We start from the raw sequence: 26,050 nt of genomic DNA, 5'->3' as shown, positions 1-26,050 counted from the left end.
TCAAAACAGAGGAGGTGGAGATTTCATATGGTTCTTAAAATTTCATTGTATTCACAGGTCGAAAAACGTTCATATTTTTGGCGTATCTCATTCAGTAGTTTATTTTTCACACTTCCGCAACTCATTGCCTATTTACTTCGCTATATTCCCTCGTTGTTTGATACAGACATTATTATTGTTGTTGTTGTTTAGCATCTAACAGTTCTATAAGAATTCGAATTTCCGCCAGACTTCATCCGCTTCGCTTTTGTCACCAGAGGACCGCGGTTTGTTCATGCCAGCTCCGTTCACATTGTAGTTTTCGGCATTTAGGTCTACCCCGACGGTACGAGGCAAAGTTTCAACGTGTGTAACTGAGGTCAGCATGTGGTGCAAATAATCTACAGAAATGGGAAAGTAAAATTCTGCTCACTGATAACGTATTTTTGGAAATGTATCCAGTGAGCACAATAACAAAGTTTACTGAACATACGCCAATAGAACGATAAAAGGCTTCTCTCTGCTTTTCCTAGTACCTCCGGATCCTGTTGGGGACTTTTCACTAAGCACCTCGAAAGCGCCTGCTTATGTATACAAGCGAGGTACGGCGGCTGAAACCAGATGAGAAATCACGTCGCTACCAGTTTTCTGCGAAATGCTGCTATGAATCAATAACTGTGAGACACAACTTACAGTTTCCAAGGAAACAATTTGTAATTTATATGGATAATAAGTAGGTATATGGTTCAGATCGAAAACACTGTTTAACATCATGGAACAACTGAGACAATCTCCAACTGAACGGCTGTTACTGATTATATGCGACATAAATGAGCAAATTTCCCTTGCAGAATAAGGATTACCGGTTTCTGAGATTCCTGAAACTATAAACTTGACCTCAGCTGTGCCAGCTACACCAGGCTCTCATAGATTAGACAATATACGGATAACGCCGTATGAAATATTTCATGGTTGTTAGACAGGAAGAGACGCACATCTGCACTGAGACAGCCGTGCTCACCAACTGCGACGCTATTTGATTTCTTCTTCTCCAAAGACGTTAGAGATAAGATTTACGCAAGTAAAGTCTGAGGTCTCCATGAGATACACACTCGAACTGCAAGAAGTTCGATTCCGCTACTCGCAGTACGTTGCAGCAGGTGTGAATTTAGGTGAGAATTTCTTGTTGTGATTCTTTTTCAAACAAACTTGATGAGCTGTGATAGTCACTTAAGACAACCAATGAGTATATCTTTGTTTTGTACTTCACGAGGAACTAATAAACAATTTACGAAACATCAGTGTAGTCTCCACATACTGTTATTCACAGAAGATAGCTTGACTCATCATTCCAAGACTATGTTCAGCTTCTTTAGTGAATGTTTCTTATATTAAGTGATGGACTCATATTTCAAGCATTCTGCAGGTGACAAAAGAATAACTTTACGAATCTGTTTTAAACAGAAAATATTAATTTGATGTAGGAAAATAATCAATTCAATTGAGCTGAAATTTAAAGCTTTACCGCCACTTTAAGCAAGGTTTCCTTCCAATTAGAGAGCGGAAGGCACATGAACGGCTCCGTTTAATAGACAGTACACCGTCAAATTTCGTATCGATTTTTTTTTTCAGTTTTCACAGCACATAAATTATTTCGTTTCGTTGCAGTTCCATTTAGGATGCTGCGTTATTCCATTCTTACAACACTGTCCAACTGTTGTTTGTTTACAGAACTGCTGCGACATGCGCTGTCACTCTTTCACCTAATGCCAGTTGGCTTTCATCTCGGGATCTTTGGCCGACTTTTATTTAATGACTTCCGTTGACGTTTCGCAAGCACGAGAGGTTGCATTGTCAAAGATCCACTCTCCATTGCTGGTGGCGGATTGGAGATGAGACTGCGGTTCTCCCCACGTTACATGCAAAACGGTCGTTCGTTGCAGCACAGCAGTCTAGTATCTGTTTACCATGACGAACTCTTCTTCCTTAAGAAAACTGTTGTATTTATGGATTTCAGTGACTTATCTGAACAAGCTGGCGTGATAGCTCTTCTCCGCAGCGAGAACCTGCGTTTAGGCGAATTTTGTAACGTGATTGTTCTAAGACAACGGGTGCTCTGCCACGGCCGATTTCTCCACTTGTCACAACCTACACTACCGTTGGTGTTTGACGATTCTGGTATTTATGCATCGTCTACTCATTTTAACACACTATTTTCTACACTTTGTTTATCTGACGGAGCGAAATGTGTGTGTCACTGCTGTTTACTTCCTCAGTTGTGTCTTGACATAGCTATTCAGCGATTTCGAGGGCTTAGCGTTAAGTTGCCTTTTGGTTATGTTCAAACCATCGCTAGCTCACATAAGCTTCGTGACACAGTACCGCAATAAAAGGAAGAAGCGTTTAACACTGGTAACGTCATGCCAAAAATGGAATGTATGTCTAATGTCACACGCTTTTCGTGAGCAGTTCCCTTAAGCATGAGGCTTTCTGACGCCTCCAGGCCCGATTCTAAATTTCACAGTCAATGTCGTTTCCTCCAGTTACTTTCTAACACTGCCACCAAAGGTTTCTCCGGAGAACAAAGTGACTGACAGCTAGTAGTTAATAAGACAGCTACTATAGCAAATAACAAACCAGAGCCAACCCGATTTTGACTTTGCTATTCTGACCGAGATGTAGTACCTGTGAGGGAGTGGATTCTGTATAGGACCCTGGCTTACCTAGCACAGGTATCAAACGAAATCACTGAAGTGTAATGGTCGGTGGCCCCTAACAAGAAATTATTTAAGATGCACTGATATGAAATGATATTAGCGAACATCATTCAGAAAATTGTAATGTAATGAATATGTTATGACTGATGATATTTCATATCATTGCTCGTTCAATAGTTTCATCCTCATTGATTCCAGATAATTTATTTCAATGAACTTCATTCACTTGACACAAAACGCATTCCCTCAAAATGCGGGGCACTGTTATGGTGACACGTAGGCATTGCATACTAGTGGTTCTTCTTGACGAGAGAGGCAGACGCGAGTTAACGGAAAGTACTGTGTATTTCGCATACGAGCCATGTTACAAAGATGGAAGATAAGGATGCGTATAGAAACACCAGCGGAAAAATGCTCCTATCGGATCACAATATACGCTAATATGCTCTTGTTTTAAAAGACCCTTACTGAAATGTGGGGTACCAGCTGCCTCATTCTACCTTCCTCGGCCCCTTTAAATATTCTCCCAAAAATTTTGAGATGCAAACATATTCAAACTATTTTTTACGTGCAACTCACATCTCACTCCCACAAACTCCACTAACTCTAACTCGCTCACACTTCGTCCTGTCCTACTACTACTGTCTTCTCACTGTCAGTGTGACTCTATTATTGCTACTATCTCATCCATTTCTGCTATCTGTTCTCACTGTCACTATCTTCTCTTCCTCGTTGCCACTGTCATACACAGATTCTCACTCATTATTAATGGCTCTAACTCACTTTCACATTCTCTTTCTCTAACACTATTCTGCCACAGTCAACTACTTTCCACGGCCTCTGTGTCCCTCTCGCTCTCTCACACTGTCATTGTCTCCTTCGTTCTTCCTATACCACAACCACTGTCTACTATCTTCCAGTATTTATTAGTTTTCCGTTTCTTTCCCACTGTCACTATCTCCGATGTCTCTCAGCATAAAGAAGTACGACTACATTGGCAGGCCAAAATTTTTGGGAAAATTTTTAAAGGTGCTGAGGAAGACAGAATGAGGCAAGTCATATCCTATTTTCCAGTCACAGTCTTTAAAAACTGAACATATTAGCCTTTTTTTGTGCTCCGATAGGAGCATTTTTCGGCTGGTTCCTTTCTTTACCCTGTTACAGCAGAGCAAGTCACTCATATGAAAAGAGCCTTATGGGTAGGTAGGATGTTAGTTTACTTCAGTGAAATTGAAATGAAAGCTAATTTTACACCTCAGAACGGACTTAACGTGGACAAAAATTTTGCATGTGCTTCAGCACTACAGAACCCTTCCGATGGTAACGGAGGCACTTTACAGCATACTTCTCGGTACTACGTCAGTTTATAAACTACGTTTTCGCCTAACACCGCATATTACGTGCGGGTTTTACGCACAAATAGGGTAACTTTGAATCTCTGTTCTTCGAAAACGGATAAAAATATCAAGAAAATTTTCACAGTTTTCGATGAAGGAGGCGTGCCAGAGTAATCCGTGCAGCTGTGTGAACTGCTGTGCCCAGATGGCTTAGCAGCTAACGCACCTGTCCAGTAAGCAGGAGATGCGGGTTCGATTCCCAGCCTTCGCACAAATTTAGGAATACATCGAAAAAATTTCAGTCATTTGCTCTGCGTAGCCGTCTTGGAAACCGCGGCTCGGTTTTGCTAGCCAAAAACCACGTTTTTCAGGTTTTCTCATGTACCACCTATGAACTAATAGGTGCCTCCATAAGCTTCTTAAGGCAGACCACATATACTGAGGTGCAAAAGTCATGGGATACCTCCTAAACATCGTGACGGACCACCCTTTCCTCGATGTAGTGCTACAACTCGATGTGGCATGGCTCACACAAATCGTTGGAAGTCCCCTGCTGAAATACTGAGCCATGCTGCGTGTATAGCCATTTATACTGCGTTGTCCGTGGTGAAAGGTAATGCCAGCAATTTGCTATTCTCGGCACACTCTCGACACACTGGATCTCGGAATAATGAATTCCCTAACAATTTCCGAAATGGATTGTCCAGTGCGTCTAGATCCAACTACCGCTCCGCGTTCAAAGTCTATTAATTTCAGTTGTGCGGCCATAATCACGCCGGTCAACGTTTCACATGAATCACCTGAGTAAAAATGAGACCTCTGCCAATGCACTGCCCTTCTAAACATTGCGTACGGATATTACAGCCATCTGTATATGTGAATGTCGCTGTCATATGACTCGTCACCTTACAAGAACCAACCGATTTGCTCCATTGGTCTGAGCTGGAGGAAGTGCGTAACATTGAATCTTTGACACTGTACTGTAGGTTAGTTAGAGTTCATGATCGCTCTGTTGGGTATACAGAAGGCAGGGGAACGGCTGGTAGTATGGGCCAGCGGGAAGTATGTGCCAGTTCGTATTTTAGCTATTCACTACTAGGTAGCAGCACGGTACACAGTGTAATCTTTGCTGCCAGCGTCATTTCGCCATGTTCAGAGAGTTAATTTGATTCCCATTGTCGTATCGTCTGTGAGTGCTTATTGTCTGTTTGTGCTCCTACGAGTTGTTGCCTCGAATACTTTTTAACATCACTCTCCATCATTACAGGTAAGAACATGCTTATGAAACTAGAGCTGTTATTTAGTTTGCTCTATTAATAAGACAGTGAAAATTACATTTCGTTTGCGGTAACAATGTTTCGCTTACTACGATGTTTTCATATCAGTGTGAGTTGGGTAGTACGGGCCATGCGACATTCGGATGGTATGGGCCACGGAACTCATTTCTTTCTTCTTCTTCTTTTTTAAAAAAGGATACTGTGCCCACATTTAAGAAAAAACTCCCTCAGCTTGCTTCCCAGACAGAATCTACGATCACTTCTGGAAAGACCGCCACTTCCACCAATGCAATACACTCAAGTGAACATTCTGATTTTGCACGTGTGTTAAAAGAGGTCTCGCATTTGCCCTTCTGCAGCGGAAAGAGGTTGACACGTCGGAAAAGAAAGGCAGAGAGAAGCAAAATATTGACATCAATCCAATAAAAAATATACGCTGATTGACAAGAAAGTATCAGAAGAGCAACAGGAAAAAGCACAACAGAAAAAGAGAGAAATGAAATTTTCAAAACAAGAACAAACGATGATCAATAAGAAGAAGAAAAATGAACAAATCAAAATTTTTCGTAATGGCAGTCCTACACCAAGCACTTCTCAAGACGTTATAGATGTAAAATGCATTGTGTGTGGAGAGAGCTATGAGGAAAACCGGATTCAGTGCAAGAAGTGTGAAGGCTGGGCACATGAGCTCTGTGCGGACACTGACACTTACTTCTTTACTTTTGTGATCTCTGGAAGCTAAAGAAAGCATAGGGTAAATGAAATATAATATGTTATACCCTGTGTATAGTATTAAACAATAAGACTTTTATTCAAAACAGTGCTTTTAATTTATAAACATAATCGTATTGGTATGGCCCATACTCCCGCCAATTTTTAAAATTGCCCAAAATGCAAGATTAATTCTAATTACATGTTCTGTTATCTTCCCTTCATACAGGGTGGTCCATTAATCGTGACCGGGCCAAATATCTCACGGAATAAGCGTCAAACGAAAAAACTACAAAGAACGAAACTTGTCTAGCTTGAATGGAGAAACCAGTTGGCGCTATGGTTGGCCCGCTAGATGGCGCTGCTATAGCTCAAACGGATATCAACTGCGTTTTTTTAAACAGGAACCCCCACTTTTTATTACATATTCGTGTAGTACGTAAAGAAATATGAATGTTTTAGCTGGACCACTTTTTTCGGCTTGTTATAGATGACGTTGTAATAGTCACAAACATATGGCTCACAATTTTTGACGAACAGTTGGTAACAGGTAGGTTTTTTAAATTGAAATACAGGTCTTAGGTACGTTTGAACATTTTATTTCGGTTGTTCCAATGTGAAACATGTACCTTTGTGAGCTTATCATTTCTGAGAACGCATGCCGTCACAGCGTGATTACCTGTAAATACCACATTAATGCAATAAATGCTCAAAATTATGTCCGTCAACCTCAATGAATTTGGCAATACGTGTAACGACATTCCTCTCAACAACGAGTAGTTCACCTTCCGTCAAGTTCGCACATGCATTGACAATGCGCTGACGCATGTTGTCAGGCGTTGTCGGTGGATCACTATAGCAAATATCCTTCAACTTTCCCCACAGAAAGAAATCCGGGGACCTCAGATCTGGTGAACGTGCGAGCCGACGACCAGTCCACCTGTCATGAAATATGCTATTCAATACCGCTTCAACCGCACGCGAGCTATGTGCCGAACATCCATCATGTTGGAAGTAAATCGCCATTCTGTCATGCAGTGAAACATCTTGTAGTAACAACGGTAGAACATTGCGTAGGAAATCATCATACATTGCACCACTTAGATTTTTATCGATAAAATGGAGGCCAATTATCCTTCCTCCCGTAATGCCGCACCATACATTAACCCGCCAAGGTCGCTGATGTTCCACTTGTCGCAGCCATCGTGGATTTTCCGTTGCCCAATAGCGCATATTATGCCGGTTTACGTTACCGCTGTTGGTGAATGACGCTTCTGTCATCGTCCCGTAATCTCTCTTGTGCCCAGTGGCAGAACTGTACATGACGCTCAAAGTCGTCGCCATGCAATTCCTGGTGCATAGAAATATGGTACGGGTGCAATCGATGTTGATGTAGCATTCTCAACACCGACGTTTTCAAGATTCCCGATTCTCGCGCAATTTGTCTGCTATTGATGTGCGGATTACCCGCGACAGCAGCTAGAACACCTACTTGGGCATCATCATTTGTTGCAGGTCGTGGTTGACGTTTCACATGTGGCTGACACTTGGATGATGTCGTCCAGGATACCGAGCAGCATACATAGCATACGCCCATTGGGCATTTTGATCACAATAGCCATACATCAACACGATATCGACCTTTTCCGCAATTGGTAAACGGTCCATTTTAACACGGGCAATGTATCAAGAAGCAAATACCGTCCGCACTAGCGGAATGTTACCTGATGCCACGTAGCCGCGCGGGATTAGCCGAGCGGTGTAAGCGCTGCAGTCATGGACTGTGCGGCTGGTCCCGGCGGAGGTACGAGTCCTCCCTCGGGAATGGGTGTGTGTGTGTTTGTCCTTAGGATATTTTAGGTTAAGTAGCGTGTAAGCTTAGGGACTAATGACCTTAGCAGTTAAGTCCCATAAGATTTCACACGCATTTGAACATTTTTTTGATACCACGTACTTATACGTTTGTGAGTATTACAGCGCCATCTATCACAAAGCGAAAAAAGTGGTCCAACTAAAACATTCATATTTCTTTACGTACTACACGAATATGTAATAAATAATGGGGGTTCCTATTTAAAAAAGCGCAGTTGATATCCGTTTGACCTATGGCAGCGCCATCTAGCGGGCGAACCATAGCGCCATCTGCTTTCCCCTTCAAGCCAGACGAGTTTCGTTCTTTGTAGTTTTTTCGTTTGATGCTTATTTCGTTGAGATATTTGGCGCGGTCACTATCAATGGACCACTCTGTCTACTTCTAAATACATTTTTATTACATAGAGTAAAGAAGTTTTTTTGCTCATAACTGAGTTAAGCTACAAATATATTTTGTGATTCACATTTTTCGTTAAATGGCCCGTAATACCCGCCGTTCCCCTACCTAGCCCAAGGTCCATACAAAACATGATTTTGTCTTTCTATAACCAACAGAACGACGCTTTTCGTGGCATTGTCTAGGCGGCACGTTTAGAGTGGTGGCGTAGCCGGCAGTACTGACCGCAGGAAGTAGTCGTGCGCGAAGTCCGGGTGCTCGTCGAGCCAGGCCTCCATGCGCGCGTACTCGGGGTCGTAGTACTGCTGCTTGGCCGCCTCGGCGCCCGGCGGCGCCACCGCGCTGGGCGCCGTCTCCGCCGTCATCCTCGTCTCCTCGGCCGCCGTGCGCAGGTGCAGGCCTGCAACACCACCACCACACTCCCGTCAGGCGCCAGACAACCCTGGCAGCTCTCCAGATACTCAAGCACGTTCAAGTGGATTAGGCTGCAATAGCTACGCAGGTAGGAAGAGGCTTGCACAGAATAAGCTACAGTGGAGAGATGCACGAAACTGGTCTTCGGAACGAAATCCGAAACAGCAAAAACAACAATATCAACAGGCACTGAGAATCTCTTCCTCAACTAATGGTCCGCGTTACGGTAAAAGAGTGAAGGTCACTTATGTTTGCGACAAGTGGAAAAGAAACTGGAACGTAAACAATCTAGCTGGCTAAAGTCCGAGGTCACCACCAGCACAGCATACAACTATCCGGTGTAAGCGGCCAGGCAAAAGCGACTAGAGCACTGCGCGGAACAGTGTCACATCACAGTCGCCCACGCAAACAGCGAATCACGGCTCTGCACGTTCTGACGCTCTGAAACGCAGAAACGGGAAGGCAGCTGTTCCACAGGATAGATGAGCGTGTCAGCGCGGTGACGAGATTCGTAGCAGTACGCCGAGAGGAACACCTGCGAGGCGGCAATGGCGACGTCATAGGAATGTGGTCTTCTGGAAATGCGTGTGAGTGACATTCTGCTGTGACGAGCACCGGACAGGAATGTTGCCTCTTAAGGAGTTACGAGCAGTAGATTAGCGAGGAAGGATACGGCACTCGCGTCTTTGAACTTCTACAACTAGTTTCCGAGGGAGAATGTTGGCCTGTTGTAGTTATGTCTTCAGTCTCTGCACAAGTACTGCAGTCCGTATCGTTTTGAATCTGCTTACTGCAATCAAGCATGGAGTCCCCCCAAAATTTTTACCTCCTCACTTCCATGACTTAGTAAATAGACGATTTCTTAATTCCACGAGACCGATCACTGAAGTGTTTACTGAATTCCTGCATGAGCGCAGACAGTTGCTGCCGGCCGTTGTGGCCGAGCGGTTCTAGGCGCTTCAGTCCGGAACTGCACTGCTGCTACAGTCGTAGGTTCGAATCCAGCCTCGGGCATGGATGTGTGTGTTGTCCTTAGGTTAGTTAGGTTTAAGTAGTTTTAAGTCTAGGGGACTGAGGACCTCAGATGTTAAGTCCCATAGTGCTTAGAGCCATTTGAACTATTGTAACAGATTTTCTGAAAAACAACAACAAAACAATTCCACCATCTACGCGATGAAAGAAACATTTACAACGCATTAAAGAGATTTTTTACAAGACTGTTGACTCTACATGTGGTAAATAAAACAAAGACTTGTTTTTACAGAAGGAAAGTGTTTCTTGTTAAAGGAAACTGCTGCTCATTGGAACAACAACAAAATGTCTTTGAACTTAAACAATACCAATAAGCAGTATGCCTCGAGTCCAAACACTGGCACATCAGTTCCACTGCACAAATGTTAACTAAACTCAGCCATAGGTGCCCCACGCTACTTTGCTTTTACTGCATGTCTTCCAGGTACCACCTTCCGGAGACAGGTAAAAAACTCTAACCTATCATCTGACATTTGGAGAGCAAGTGCACCGTCTATTACTACAAGTTTCGTAATTGGAAACGCTTAAGATTTGAGATGTTTCGAACACGTCTGTTAACTCCGGAAAATTCAGTAAATTCTAAAAATTTCGTATTAATTCATCATATCGTTATTACAGTTGTTCTTGCATGTAAGTGCACTGTTCCGCTATCAAGTTCCTGGAAGGATTCACGAAGATGTAACAGCACAGTGAAGGACGAGTGACAATAAAAGAATCGCCATCAATACTGGCAAAGGAAATCAGTACAGTAACAATATCAATGTAACGGTCGTACCTGAGCTCGTCTGTACCAACTACTGTCAAGTTTGAACACGAGCGAGCATTGCCACGCCCGTGACAAGCGAGAGGAAATCTGCCATCGAGCGCACAACACACTGTCACGGAACTTCCATGCATCGTAGGCGTCTCATGCTTAATCTCCTGTCCCATCTTGATTGCGGTTTCTATGGGATAATCGATTCGCAGAATTCACGCCCACAGTTCTTCCACAACTATCTTCTAACGCATAATGGTGCGCGTATCATATTGATACTCTACTTGCGAGAAATGATACTTAACTCACGCATTATGGCACCAATACTTGTTGGTTTTTCCTCCCTGATTACTACTCGCGGTATTTCAACAACACGTGAGCTGTTCGAATTAACGACTGACAATTAATGTTTTCCAATGAACACACGCGTTATGTTAACGATATGACTTCCGATTCACTGTGATGACACTGCTTACACGTTCCCACTAAGAATGCCGCCAGTTCTTAGATGTGATCGAAACACCAGTTCGCAAGAACTAATCCTTGTTGTTCTGTTACTGCAGACATCGTGTTACATTGTAGGGCTTCACGTTCAACCAAATATGAAAAGTTTGACAGTCCACATACTCGGTTTTTCGTCAGTTTACTGCTGCCAGTTTCGAAGTCGATTGTCCACTACTACACAAACTCTAGCTCATAAGAACAGCCTTACCAGAGGTAGAAACTTAATGTTTTCCGTAGGTGACATTTTAGCGACACAGCACTAGAGGCCACGAAGTCCTTAATATCGATAATTTCCGTCACAGTGCGTGTGCGTTCCCTTCCGAAATATTAAGTACTCAAGTGACCTTGCCGGTAATGTTATCATACCGCTTGAAGCAATGTACAAGGGCGTTTCTCCCCTCTGGACATGATACGTTCAGCTAACTTTTAAAACATTAAAATGGAAATCATTCGCAAAATAAAAGTGTAATGTAGATTCACATTTTTTCTCTCACTCTCACTCTCTCTCTCTCTCTCTCTCTCTCTCTCTGTGTGTGTGTGTGTGTGTGTGTGTGTGTGTGTTTGGTCTAGGGTAAACAGTTAAAAAATTACGTTATTTCCCCAGTGGCGAAATAGATGACGCGTGTGTAACACCACATTGTCTTTACATTAGTGGGAAACTGATGTTGTCCACACTGCATTACTCATTACACGCTGTAGTAAACATGCTGTTCCTTGTGATGGTAGAGTACAACCGAGGATAATACGATTAGTGTCTTCTTCTGGGCTGCACTAGCACAGCGGTAATACAAGTACATTGTAACTGATGAATGTGCCGCCTTATATCTTCCGTGGCTGAAGCGACGGAAAAACAATTTTTTTAGAACAACTTCCCCATGACGCGTAACAGAGTCGTACCACGGTGATAATGGGATGTGGTTGATTATGTACGCATATTTCCGTGCCTTATATTATTCATTTCCTCCGCACTGACTCCTTTCATTTCATTTTATTCGGTTGCTTCAAAAATTGCTCTGAGCACTATGGGACTTAACTTCTGAGGTCATCAGTCCCCTAGAACTTAGAACTACTTAAACCTAACTAACCTAAGGACATCACAAGCATCCATGCCCGAGGCAGGATTCGAACCTGCGACCGTAGTGGTCACGCGATTCCAGACTGTAGCGCCTAGAACCGCTCGGCCACCCCGGCCGGCCTATTCAGTTGCTATACATCCCAGCGGCAAGGGATACCATCGTCTTCCACCAAATCAGTTCTGCTCACCCGTGTCCGTTCCATATGCTGGGCGGGAAAACCTCTGGTTGTGGTGTTCCGAAGTAATAGGATGAAATTTGAAAATTTTGTGGTGACAACTCGCGAGAAGCAGTAAATTCTAGTACGAATCCCGGACTTCAACAAATTTTTATCAGTCACGACTGACTTATTTCGTAATACGTTCCACATCCACGTATATACTAATGAAAACAGCTTACCGTCTGTGAGAGTGGTACTTCATGCACAACTGTCTCTCCCCTCCCTTCAGCTATGAGACAAGAACACCTCGGAGAGGGTTACTCTCGAAATTACGAGCGTGTACGTTCCAAGAAGTGTCAGACATGAAACTGCTCCCTCCCACACACCTCGTTAAATGATCAGAACGCTAAGGAGCTAGGAGACAGACGTGGTCGCACGCAGGTGAAACGATATCCCTAGTGGTGCCAGAATTAACCCCCTCCACACAATGTAAAGCGGCTTGCAGAGTGTAGAACTAGGTGTAATACTGTTTCAATGGACGGGGGTGGAATAGAAGCAGAGAGGAGAGTCAAATTCAGCAGCCTGCTCTGCTCCAACAGACGGAATGGGCCCGTAGCGGACAGTCAGCAAAGTAACACCTCACGCATCACTAAAACCGACGCCGCCAGCCTCCCACGCTATACAGTAGTCGGCCTTTCCGGAAAGCTGTTGCGCCGAGTTGCTAAAACTGCTCGGCCGCCCGGCCGCGCAGAAATAACGCGGAAAGGGACACACCCATTTCCAGAGCGGTTCCTCGCGGTGACCGTGCAACTTTGAATACAGCGAGAGGTAAGCCGGGAATAGCGGCGCCGCACGACACGCACGGCTGGAGAGCGCGCACGTGCGTGACGGTGCGTGCAGGTAGCGTACGCAACACCGGACACGCACAAGCAGCCGGCTGAGCCGGTGGGCGTTTCTCCATCTCCACCGCGGCGCCAGCAGATACGCCGTACCGAATCGTTCTACACATGCGGAAGCTGTGACGCCGCACTTTCAATGGATGGCGGTATCAGTTCATAATTAAGTAAAGCGTAAAAACGCAACGACGAGAGCGTCTAAAATTTAATACAAAAAATTATCAGTTAGCAATTACTGAAGGTAAAACTGCCATCAACATGAAAGTCATTTTTACCAGTCATCGTCTTACTGGAAATGGTATGCCTTTGCTATCCGGACGTTTCGACTAAGAAACTCAGCCAAAATGTTGGGTGCAAGTACTGCTCTGAGATAAAGAGTAAAGCGTAAGAGATAAAATAATGTCATTTTTTCGTTTATAAGTACTGTCATAATAAAATGTACACCCATCCAAGCGAAAGATAAAAAGAGAATAGTGAATAAATTCAGATAGATGTGTATACGTAAAAATATTACATGTCAGTTATTAAAAACAGTTTAAGTTGTTGAGGCAGAAGCTCCTTCCCTTGATTCACTCTAGCTTGTTCTGTCTTGCATTACAGACGTAGGTATGTGTAGCTGACTTTATACTGTTCTGAATAATACCTGGGCATAATTATTAAAAGTGTCTACCATTATTGTAGTATCCTATAGATTCCTCGCATATGTTTTTATGCTGTGTATTTTCTGTTTTAGCAGAAGACGTGTCAGTAAGGGTAGAGTGCATTGTTCGGAAGCCAACAGTACGATCCCGCAACACATCTTGCTGTCGCAACGCATCTTGCTGTTTGAACATTTCACTTCAAATCGAACCTGCATGCTACGTTGTGAAGTCAGAATAATCTTCATATCACTATCTGAAATGGAAATTAAGTTGACACTTTCCATGGTTAACCCGCTTATCGAACAACTGTACGTTCTGCAACACGCACGGCCTGAAACAATCAGCGATCAGCAAGAATGCTTATCTCATTTTTCCGAAGTTAAATCAACATCAGATAGGTCATTTAGTAACTAGAGGACGATAGTTACACCTTGTTATCTCTTTTGTCGTGTGTCTTTTGAATGAGAAACCTTTACTTATGCACTGCATATCACTAAGCATATTTAATTAGCTCTACCACTTATATTTGCTGTTTACAGCGAGGCAAAGGATACATTACAAGAGGTTCGCACAAGAGAGGTATTCGTGGCGAGCGTATCACACCAGTCACGAAACCAATGACTCAAAGAAACAGCCTGTTTCAGGACGACCTGCAGTTTAACGTGCAATGTGGCATTTTTCACAATGACGAACATTGCCATAGACGAAAGAAGTGGTTGGTGAAGAAGAAAAATTCTACCATTGACTGGTGATGGGTTAATGTGTTACTGAATACTGCAAGAAAGCACTGACTAATTCGATAGCACTGCAGATAAAGCACAGGCGAGAGGCGAAAATGTAAGTGACACATAGGGCGAATGACCGGCGGGCTTCTAGTGGCACATTTAATTCGTTACTGAATACTGAACTTGATTTGGGCTCATACGACCACTGGTCCAGTATTGTTACTCGTTGGTTAAGTACATAAATTTCAATTTAATTCTATCCCGAAGCGACCGAGAGATGCCGAAGACGTAATTATGGTCCCAAGACACAATGTTTTTTCCGATTTTTTGGGCACATTAGGTACTGGTATTAATAAATTACCGGTTACCACAAAGGCGGCAATTTCTGTGAAAACGGAGGCTTAAAAAGACTACCAACCTGACATTAACGAGTGATTTCTTCAAAACTTGACCAGTTTGATTGGTCACAAAATGAAGTTCTTACCTTCGCTAGACGACGTTAAAAAAAAAAAAAAAAGAAGAAGAAGAAGAAGAAGATAGAATCTGGACTGAGTAGTCACCAAACACTTTAGTTGGACGGCATTATTAACCCAGACATTCCTAACCAGAACGGTCAGCTGGCGAGTTTGGTGCAGGATGCTGTTCAGCCTTCAAGGGATTTTATCTCTGCCATTTCTATACAAATGATACCTCATAGAATCTGCAGTTAACATCGACCCATTTAAAATAAACTGTCATATTCACTCAGCGAAACTTAGACGGAAAAACTATTTGCAGCTAAATAAGAACTGTTTAACCATAGTACAGATACGCTTAATGCAGAACTTAAAAATTTTAGTGTTAAATCCCAGCCTTTCAAATCAGACCTAAAACGCTTTCGCATGGCGCAATCCTTTAATTTTGTACTGGAATCGCTCGCAACAGAATCTTGCACTGCAACGTATTATGTATCGTAAATAGAATATTTTCTCTATTTTTTAAAAAATTATGTTTATTAGATTTCTATGAATTACGTACTGACGTTGTATCACCAAGTAGCTTGGCTCATGGTCCCACAAAATTTGATGATTTTAAATTTAAAAAAAATATAAAACTTATTCCGAGATCATTTAAAGAACTCACAGAGAGTTTTATATGGAACTCCGGACAAAGGCTTGAATTATACTAATATCAACAACACCGACAGTAGTAATAAATTTGTCTCACGTAAATACCCTATCCCAGCTTACGAACAACTCTCTTCAATTACCAATAGATTATCGAAGGGCAGATATGGTACGTGCAAATGCCTCTGGTTATAATTCTCTAATCAAACGTCAGCCCTCCCCCAGAATTGTGAGACTGAAAACAAGAAAAAATTGTACTGCTGTTACACATTCTTAATATAGTGTGTACATGAAATTCGTTTATACGGAAAGCATAATCTTAGTGAAGCAAACTTTGTCGGCGCTACACAGCAGGTTAGTGTTAAATAAATTAATCCTAGCTTAGAGGGGAAAAATAATTGTTTAACTTTAAACTAATGTGGAATGTTTTAGTGAGCAGTGAGCAGAAAGATGCCTGGCGTCGTCTTGACATTGTCTGGTGTACAGCAAGCAACACTCTATGCAGCTGAGTAACCCGGGTTGCCTATATGGCAGGCGTGTGTGCTGGCAAGTAGGCTCCTACGTTCTTAGATCATCGGCGAGACGGTTGATGAGAATTGCCGAATCGGTAGATACAGACCGTTATTGACTGGTTTCTGGTCGCGGTCAACGTTAGTTAGCGTACGACTGTGCTTCTGCATCTACGAAAGCAGAAATGACTTGCTGAGTTAGCACTCTCTGATATGTTATATGAAATTTGTGTCTGAAATAATATTTTTATCGACACGTTAAAACTACTAAATCTCAGTGTTGGCTGAAGCTAGTGACAACCGGGACGAAGTTAACACTTATCAAAGGCACTCGATTCCTACCGGTCCAAATACTCCCATCAGCCACTTGGCCGGGAATATTCATACAGAGCGCATATCCATTTGTGATATGTTTCTAAAGTTCTCAACAATGAAAGTAATAATATCATTATTTGGAGTTAAGTAATTTCAAACTTTAAGTTTTGGAATTTAATACTACTTGTTTAACGCATGTAGTCCACAATTGATTACGTTATCAACGACATATGAGTACGTTTTAAATTTTCTGCAGCAATCAAACTCAGAAGAAAGTTAGAAACTTGTTGAATCAGCGGCATTAATTATAAAAAAAAGTCCGCGGAGAGAGACCCTCAAATAGTCTGGGAAAGAGTAAAATTAATTAGGACACTGTTAAGTGTGAAAAGTCAGACTCCCAAGTTTTTACAGAAGCATAATTTTATACGAAATGTGAAAGCAATAAATTCACATTTTTATTTGTTTTTCTATGGAGCCAACTTAATAAGAAGGGGTTGGTGGGTAAAATAAGAACATCAAAACGATGTCTGCGAAATGGACAAGAATTTCTGTAACAGCCGTGCTTCTGGACGTTGGCAACTGAAACCTCGCACCCCACCCATTCCTAGAACTGTAAGGGCACTCGTCCAGACAAACACTAGCGTACGTCGTTTTGTCTCAGTTGTCACTAACAAACCGTTATGAAACGATCGCTCTTTCCCAGAATTTAGGAATTTCCACGAGGTGCTTTCAAGAGAAAATTAACAGCTTAACAGAGTTCCCTGAAACAAGGTCACTTAAGAGTGAATTTCCCATATAAAGACTTCGCATTTAGAAGTATTGCGCAAGTACTCCGATACCGTCACATATTTAGTTCTCTCAGGCAATACCCGGTGCTTTGGTGTTGTTGCTCTGTATCTGTACAGACAATGACAGTCTTGCAGGGGTCAAATAGAGAGTAAACGTCCATGTCACATAAGACAGCACATAAATATCGTCAACAATGGTGTGCACAAATGAAATGTGCATTACTAATGACAGGAATTTCAGCACTTTACCAGTCTTGCTTGTTACGTCGTACAGCTTTAGAAGGTGCGTAATTCTAAACACTCCCTTTCTGGGTGATTCAGTGAACAACTACAACTACTTGACTCAAAAAATTTAGGTCTTATCCCTTGTTTTTAATACCTGAAAAAGAAAAATGAATACTTACTCACAATAAAGATGATGACGATATCAACTTTCTAGACTTGCCAAAAAAGCAGGTACTTCACTTTTTAAAATGATCTTCCCAAACCTGATGATTTGCTGTAACAACACTTTTCAAATGAAGAGTCATTTCTCTTCTACAGCAGCTTATGTAAAATAAGCAATAAAAACTAGCCTACGTTGTCTATTAGCTATGTTCATTAGCTAATACCATAAACTCAAACATAGCTAATGTGCCGAAATCAGAAGTAATTCAAGGCAACGGTACACATATACACTATCGCTCTAAAGTTTTGGAACGCCCTGATAGTAAGACAAAAAAAGCTAGTTATCAGATCCATATACGAATTAGCTATATTGTTTCGCCAGTGACACGCTCAATGTAATGTTTAAGAGTAGTGTTCCACGTTTTTAAAAATGAAATCCTTCAAAACATAACTATCCGTTCTTATGCTGTTCACATTCCAAGCATTGCATGCCCCTAATTTTGTGGCTGGCTCTGAGCACTATGGGACTTAACATCTATGGTCATCACTCCCCTAGAACTTACAACTACTTAAACCTAACTAACCTAAGGACAGCACACAACACCCAGCCATCACGGGGCAGAGAAAATCCCTGACCCCGCCGGGAATCGAACCCGAGAACCCGGGCGTGGGAAGCGAAAACGCTACCGCACGACCACGAGATGCGGGCCCTAATTTTGTATTGTGGTTGCATAATACAATCTTTCCTCGTTCAACAAATCCGTGAACACGGTTACAGGTAAGAAAGAGGAATGTAGTTATGCACAAGGTATCAAAGAGCGAACTTCCGTGATTCCTCAGTGTAAACATCGATAATAAAACGAAGAAAGGAGCTTTCAACAGAAAAAACTTTCTGCAATTGTGGCTTTACGTGCAGCCGGTCTTACTACGCGACAAATAGCACGTCAAGAACGTATTTCCTTGGGATGTGTCATTTAAACCTTGCAGAGGCATGCGCATACTGGCCAGAATATGGACCTACCTCGAAACGGTAGGTCAAAAGTTATGATAAATATATAGTAGTTACAAGTACACGTGATCGCTTCAAAACAGCACCAGTTTTTGCAGCAGAATTCAACTATAATAGGGAAAAGATGGTGAGTGTAAGTACTGTGAAAAGACGTCTTCAGGCAGTGAACCTTAACGGGCGTGTGGCGGCTAAGAAACCATTACTGACGTCTATTACTAGCGGAAGAGGCTACACTGGCCAAGACAACGTGAAAGTTGGGCAGTAAAAAAGTGGCAAAAGGTAATTTCAACTGACAAATCCAAATCTGAGTTCTTTGGCACAAAGCGACGCAAGTTTGTTCGCCGGTTGCCACGTGAGCGAATGTTACCCCAATGTGTATATCCAACATTAAAGCATGTAAGGGGTTCCCTCATGGTATGCGGATGTTTTGGAGGCAGTAAAAGTGGTGATCTTGCACAAGTAAACGGAACAATGAAGAAGAAGAAGAATTACCATCGCATTCGACGGTATCATGAAAAGCCACGTGGAAGACGTTTGATTACCAAGTGATTCGTCCTACAGCACGGTAACGACCATAAATACACTTCAAAAGCCGAGCGGGGTAGCCGTGCGGTCTAGGGCGTCTTGTAATTTGGTCCCACAGTCCTTGCCACAAATTTCCAATTTCCACACGTCAAAACTGTCTAAAGCGTAGTTGGCAAATTTAGAAAAAAAGAAGGAACTGAAAAATATGATCTCGTTAGCCCAATCCCATGACTGTAATCCTTCTGAACTGCTTTGGTATCACTTGGAGAGAGCAGTTAAATCAAGGCCCATCACCAACGTTCATCGCCGGCCCTTGTGGCAGATAGGTTCTAGGCGCTTCAGTCTGGAACCGCGCGACCGCTACGGTCGCAGGTTTGAATCCTGCCTCGGGCATGGATGTGTGTGATGTCGTTAGGTTAGTTAGGTTTAAGTAGTTCTAAGTTCTACGGGACTGATGACCCCAGAAGTTAAGTCCCCTACTGCTCAGAGCCATTTGAACATTTAGAACCAACGTTCATCATCTCCGGACCAGACTACAAGAGGAATGGCGGCATATCATCGACAAAACCCTGATGAAGCCGACAGCAAGATGCCTCACGTATGCAGAGCAGTGATTAAAGCCAAAGGAGGCTACTTTGACGAGAGTAAAATTTGACTGCATGTATTTAGTTATAAAAGATTGTTCCGAAACTGAATTATGTCTAACATTCCTGGTTCCAATCTTCATTTTTCCACAAAATCACTAATGCACCAAAAACTTTTGAGTAATAGCGTATGTGCTAGCCATCATATCCGGTGACAGAAAAAACACAGTCGGCGAGAAAGTGTATTTTGTGGCACGACAGCGCTCCACTCAAAACAGAGCATGTGTTTCAAGACTTAACGAGTTTTTGGCACCGTCAATAACGAAGTCTTCCCTTTTGTGTAGACTACAGACACGTTATCTTATTTCACAAGCTCTCCGAACATGAAAGTGTTCTGTGGGACGCCATATGGAACTACGATAATAGAATGTTTCGTTGACGGCTCGCTCTGCACTAACGAAATTGCGGCCGCCTTTTCGTAAATACCTGTTTTCCCTACTCTGTACTTTATCAAATGTTTCGAGAGAGCGTCTCCAATTAGATTCCTATCTGATCATTTTATAATGTGTTGATGAAGCATCACTCTGCACTCAATTATTTTTCTATTACTGATAACTTTTCGAAGTGTTTACTAGTGTAGCCTCTCTTCTAATAAGGGTCTGCAGTTACATCAGTGGTAATTATCCTGAAGTGGGAGCCAGAGCGTACATTTTATTGTACCGTTCATTTAAGTTCCTTGCTGACCAGACAAACGTGTTGTGACCAGACAAACTATTTTCGTTCACTTATAACTGTGGGTTCTTAGACTGCTCGGTGAGGAAACACATAGGAGCTGTGGCTCATGAAATATTAGTTCACTTCATTACATTAATGAACAAGAATTTATGTAACTTTGACACACTTCTTTGCCACAGGAATCCTGGCTAACTTACAACCATCGTTGACTATGAAAGCATCACTTTATGTACAGATTAACAAACTTCTCCTGCGGGTACAATTTTCAACATTTATTAAAGTTCAAGTTCATCAGAAACCTAACAACTCGTTGGTTCTAGGCTATGATGATGACTCCTTGAGATGTGGCACGAACTGGGACTGAGCTCTTGCATGTTCGACACTATACTGACCACAACGTGAGAGCGCAGTTATGCTGAAGTGGAGGCGTGGTCTTCTGGAACGCCTCCCATTGGTTGTCGCGGATTGCAGCAAGCTGTTGCTAATGTCTGTTGTACCGATTAGCGTTGCCGACTTTGGTGTGGCACCAGTCTCTGGATGATACCACAGCACGAATGACTACTTTTTGGCTTCAGGGCGAGCTATTATCTGCACGATCTCCAGGGGACATATAGTAGTGGGCCGCTCCGTATACGACGGCTGTTTCCGTCAACAGCCGTTTTACACTTCCAGTCGAAAGCTAGCACCAGCGCCTCCAGCTGACAGGGCTCTCATGTCGACTCTACTATAGTTTCTGACCTGAAAGTCGTTAATTGAAAGTTTTGTAAGGAGGTTCTAGCATGATTTACAGGTTCTTTCTCTGAGGTTCGCCTATTAAAGAGTTTTAAAACATTTCTGTTACAATCTCTCGTCCGTTAATTAAGCCAGTGACTACACGCACGCCCTTCTTTGTATAGACTCGATGTGGCTTGTTAGTCCGACCTGACCTAAGTCTCCAGACTAGAGCAGCAATGAAGTATGGGCTGTCCACGCATTTTGTATACAATTTCTTTGGTAAACGAACTGCTGTTTCTCAACAGTCTACCGAAGAATCGTAGCTTATATTTTGCTTTGCCCTTCGGGTTTTGGAATGTTTACCAAGTACACATGACAGCAGACACAGAACGGATTCTGAGACGCGTAGTGCTGAGAGGTTCAAAATGGCTCTGAGCACTATGGGACTCAACTGCTGAGGTCATTAGTCCCCTAGAACTTAGAACTAGTTAAACCTAACCAACCTAAGGACATCACAAACATCCATGCCCGAGGCAGGACTCGAACCTGCGACCGTAGCGGTCTTGCGGTTCCAGACTGCAGCGCCTTTAACCGCACGGCCACTTCGGCCGGCTGCTGAGAGGGTACAGTGCATACGAGTATGTAACAGATACGCGGGAAACTCCATGGAAATCTTTAGATGAAGTGCCACGTAGTTCTCGTAAAGCCGTGTTGGGTAAAGTTACATAATCGCACGTATTGATCAGGAAAATACGACAAGCGACAGTAGCGCGCGCACAGAAGCAAACAGGATGTAATTTTCCCTCCTTCAGTATTCAAAAGGAATGACTTAAATTTATCCAAGTGAAATGGAACTGTTTAGGGTCAGCGATCGTATTAGAAATTTATGAAATAATTTTTGATTAATACCCGAAACTTACACTTACAGATTTCTACATTCCAAAGGCTATGCTAAGTGAAGATGCTGTGTTTGCTACTATGCTTTGTCTGCCAAACAAATTTTCAGCAAAAATGTAAATGAACAAATAATGAAATGATTTCATCAAACTCACTTAATCCATAAACTAAAATAAATGAATTTTTCTGTAAAGGGTTATATTTCGGTACACAACCTGACTGGCACACTCAGCAGGTAATCCTGATAACATTTCAGATTAATGTACATGCACAGGGATCAACAAAAACATGGAAATATCACAAGAAATGCATGCTTAAACGTAAATGCAGAGCTTAGTCAGCCCAGCAAGTTGCAGTGTTGTATTTAACCACGAACTATGCCTGTTCAGTGTCCTCAATACGTCGCAAGCATTAGCTGTGAGTGCGTGGGTAACCAAATTGGCCGAAGCGTTCGGTGTGTTAAGAGGTATTCAACCGACGATTCATACCACATACAGAGAAAGCGAAAAAACATCATTCGCTACTTCAAAATGTGGACGGAAGTGTGTGTTGAGTAATCGTGACAGATTGTAACTGAAGTTGATTGTCTTGAAAAGTAGGACGACTACAGTTGCAAAAGTCACTGTAGAACGTCGCATTGGCGGATCTTGTTAGCACTAAACAACACGAAAGGAGCTTCAGAAGTATGGAACTGCAGAGGTAGACAGAATTCCATAACCATTCATCAGCGATACAAATACCCGCAACAGGGAAACGTGGTGCTGAAGCTATAAATCCTGGACTATGTAGCAATGGATGACAGTCATTTGGTCAGATGAGTCTTGTTGCACGTAGTTTCAAACTTCTCACTGAGTTTACGTCCCTAGAGTGAAACATGGCGAGGGTTGTGTGATGATTTGGGCAGCCATATCGCGGATTCCATGGACCCAATGGCTATTCTGCAAAGTCGCATAACTGGCAAGGATTATGTGCCCATTTTAGCTAACCAGATCCATCCATGGTACAGCGTTAGTTCCCCAGTGGTAGTGCTATGTTCCAAAGACGACATAGCTCCTGTTCGTACAGCTTGCATCGTCCACGACTGGTTTTATGAGCACGAGGATGAATATTCGCATTTATTCTGGCTACCACAGTCACAGTATCTCAATATTATTGAGCCTTTGTGGTCTACTTTGGAGAGAAATTTGCACGATTGCTATCCGCCTGCATCTTCGTTACCTGAACTTCCCACTATTTTGCAAGGAAGAACAGTAGAATCTTCCTCTCAAAACCGTACAGGATCTTTAATTTTCTACTCCGAGACAACTGGAAGTTATTTTGAATGCCAATGTATTTTATACACAGTATTAGGCATGGTAATGTGTTGTGTTGGTGTATTTCCATATTTTTGTCCAAAACCTGTATGTCGTCCAAGCAGATAGTGCTAAAATGGTTGTTGAATATAGGGATTGGAGACACGGCATCCAACTTCCTGAAGACTATCATCTACACACATCACATTAATGTACATGTAAACTACAATGCTCCTGATGATGGCGGCATGCTGCCGAAACGCGCCGTACTAACGAATATTAACAAAAAGTTATTGAAGTAGTAAAAACTGTTCCATAAACAAATGGGATAGCACAGTAAGAGGCCAATTATGGTACGAAGTACCCTCTGCCGCGTAGTTTATAGTGCTTGCGGAGTAGTACGTAGATTTTCAAATAGACTAACTGCAGTTGTGATTAATTAATCCTGTAGTCACATGATTTAACAATCTTACGTTTTTTGAGGCGCTAAACGCTTTATGTCTCGACTTTACGAAAGAGTTCCCAGCCTTTGCACCAGGCTGACATTTTGTCGAGATATAGCTGGATATTACTGCAGTTTTCCCAGGATAGAATTTCCTATATATCTGCCTGATCTGCGAAACGTCTGAGATTGCAGCTAATATTATACGCTAAATAATAAAAGTATAAAATATATACTGATATGAGAGGTTTTGCAGTTTGCAGTGAAAGTTTTCTCAGAGGAAAGTGGGAAACGTACTTGGCGCAAAAACCCAAGAATGCTGCTACAAAGTCAATGATGTTCATATGCCAACGCATATGAAACTGCTTCAACATATCAAAAGATGCATGGATGGACTATATACCTAAAATATCGCCCGTTTGAGAACTCTGAACTATTGGAAGTTTTATTTCGGTACGTCCAATGGTACCAGAGGTATCTGAGCTTTTAGTGGCATAGCTGACTTACTATATTGTACGACTGAATAATAACAGCAGGTGCCAGGGAATTATATTTTGATGCGCTGCACTTGTGTGGAAACCTACGGAATCCTGTAGCTGGTATCTCCTGCCAGATGACGCATTATGGCATGTGGCAGAGAGACACGGATTTCATTAGAACAGGGAAAGGAGGCCACCAAGTGGGCAAGCTGGCGCCGGCACGGTCCCAGCGTGGGCGGGCGCTGCGCTTATGAGTTTCGCACACTGCGCTCCTCCATCGTACGCTGGGACGATCCTTCCTCGGACTCAGATCCAACCCCCCCTCCCCTACTACCACGAGTTAACCTACCACATTCATTTTTATTTCAGTTTATTTCGTATTGGGTAGTGTTGCCAGAATAAGAGGTCTGTATGTGCTCATACTCTGGGGAAGAAATGAATACAGCAATATTTGTCACTTAGGAATGGGACCAACGGGAAATGCAGGGAGGCTAAAGCGAACAGACTGCAGCAGAAACGTGAAGAAATCTAAAATGAAATGGTCGTCGAAAGGAGAGATGCAACATATAAAAAAGTCAAAACGTCTTTCGTTGAAATTAAAAACAAGCCGTCAACATTCATAATGGAGAAGGAATTCAGTTGTTAAAAGCAAAGTAGTGGGGGATAAGTAAAAACAGTACGATGAGGACCTCTCCAATGGAAAGGAACTGCTTCTAAGGTGGCAGAAGAAGAAATGGTTTTGACTTGGAAGGCACAGGGGACTCTGAATTAGAATCGGAAATCGGCAGAGATTAGAGAGTTAGGAAGACTTGCCATTAAGCAAGGCAGAAGGGATAGACAGCTTTTCTGCAAAAATGGTTCGAATGGCTCTGAGCACTATGGGAATAACATCTGAGGTCATCAGTCCCCTAGACTTAGAACTACTGAAACCTAACTAACCTAAGCACGTCACACACATCCATGCCCGAGGCAGGATTCGAACCTGCGACCGTAGCGCTCGCGCGGTTCCAGACTGTAGCGCCTAGAACCGCACGGCCACACCGGCCGGCAGCATTTCTGCAGAATCATTGTAGAAACGGGCAATCAAATCATTATTCAAGTTATAGTGCACAATCTATGCGAAATGAGACACATCACCCACCGTCCCGAAGACAGCAAGGGCCGATAAATGTCGGAACTATGGCACGATCAGTGTTAACAGCTCTTGCACCCACATTGATGACACGAATAATATGCATATGAATGGAGAAGAAAATTGAGTGTTTTCTAGATGGCGCCCCCACTGACTTTAGGAAAGGTAAAAGCAACAGGGATTCCACCTCCGTAGCTGAGTGGTCAGCGTAGATGGCTGTCATTCGGAGGCCCCGATTTTGATTCCCGGAGTTGACAAGGATTTTTCGTTGATGGAAGGGCTGGTATGGGGTGCATTCATCCTAGTGGACCCAACTGAGGAGCTGCTTGATTGAGTAGTAGAGGCTCCACTGTCTAGAAAGTCTACAAAAAGGCCGAGAGAGCGGTGTGCTGACCACATACCCCTCCATACGGCATCCACATGACGCTGCATGGCTTAGGATGACACGGCGGCCGGTAGACATCCCTCGGGCCTTCACGGCCTGACGAGCACTTCTGGTGTTACACTTGATAATGGAGGGACATAATAAAAGCCACGGGACTCTCTTAGGATTTGCCGGCTTAGAGAAAGCATTCGACGACGTAAAGTTGTGCAATACGTTAGAAATTCTCAAAAAAATAGATATAATCCGCAGCTAGAGAGGGGTA

At 42.8% G+C, this 26,050-nt stretch overlaps 1 protein-coding gene across 3 annotated transcripts in view; it reads right to left on the bottom strand.

The window, feature by feature from the left end:
• Positions 1-26,050, bottom strand: part of LOC126237277 (dual 3',5'-cyclic-AMP and -GMP phosphodiesterase 11-like) — a 359,136-nt gene that overhangs the window by 110,641 nt on the left and 222,445 nt on the right. For all 3 annotated transcript variants that reach the window (XM_049947210.1, XM_049947211.1, XM_049947212.1), the window contains one exon: positions 8,516-8,690. In XM_049947210.1, the coding sequence (XP_049803167.1) occupies positions 8,516-8,690 (175 nt within the window). The remainder of the gene's footprint in view (positions 1-8,515; positions 8,691-26,050) is intronic.

Source organism: Schistocerca nitens, chromosome 2 (genome assembly GCF_023898315.1).
Source record: "Schistocerca nitens isolate TAMUIC-IGC-003100 chromosome 2, iqSchNite1.1, whole genome shotgun sequence".
Lineage (NCBI taxonomy): Eukaryota > Metazoa > Arthropoda > Insecta > Orthoptera > Acrididae > Schistocerca > Schistocerca nitens.
Note: the sequence above shows the minus strand (reverse complement) of the source record. Positions and strands in the feature narration are given on the sequence as shown.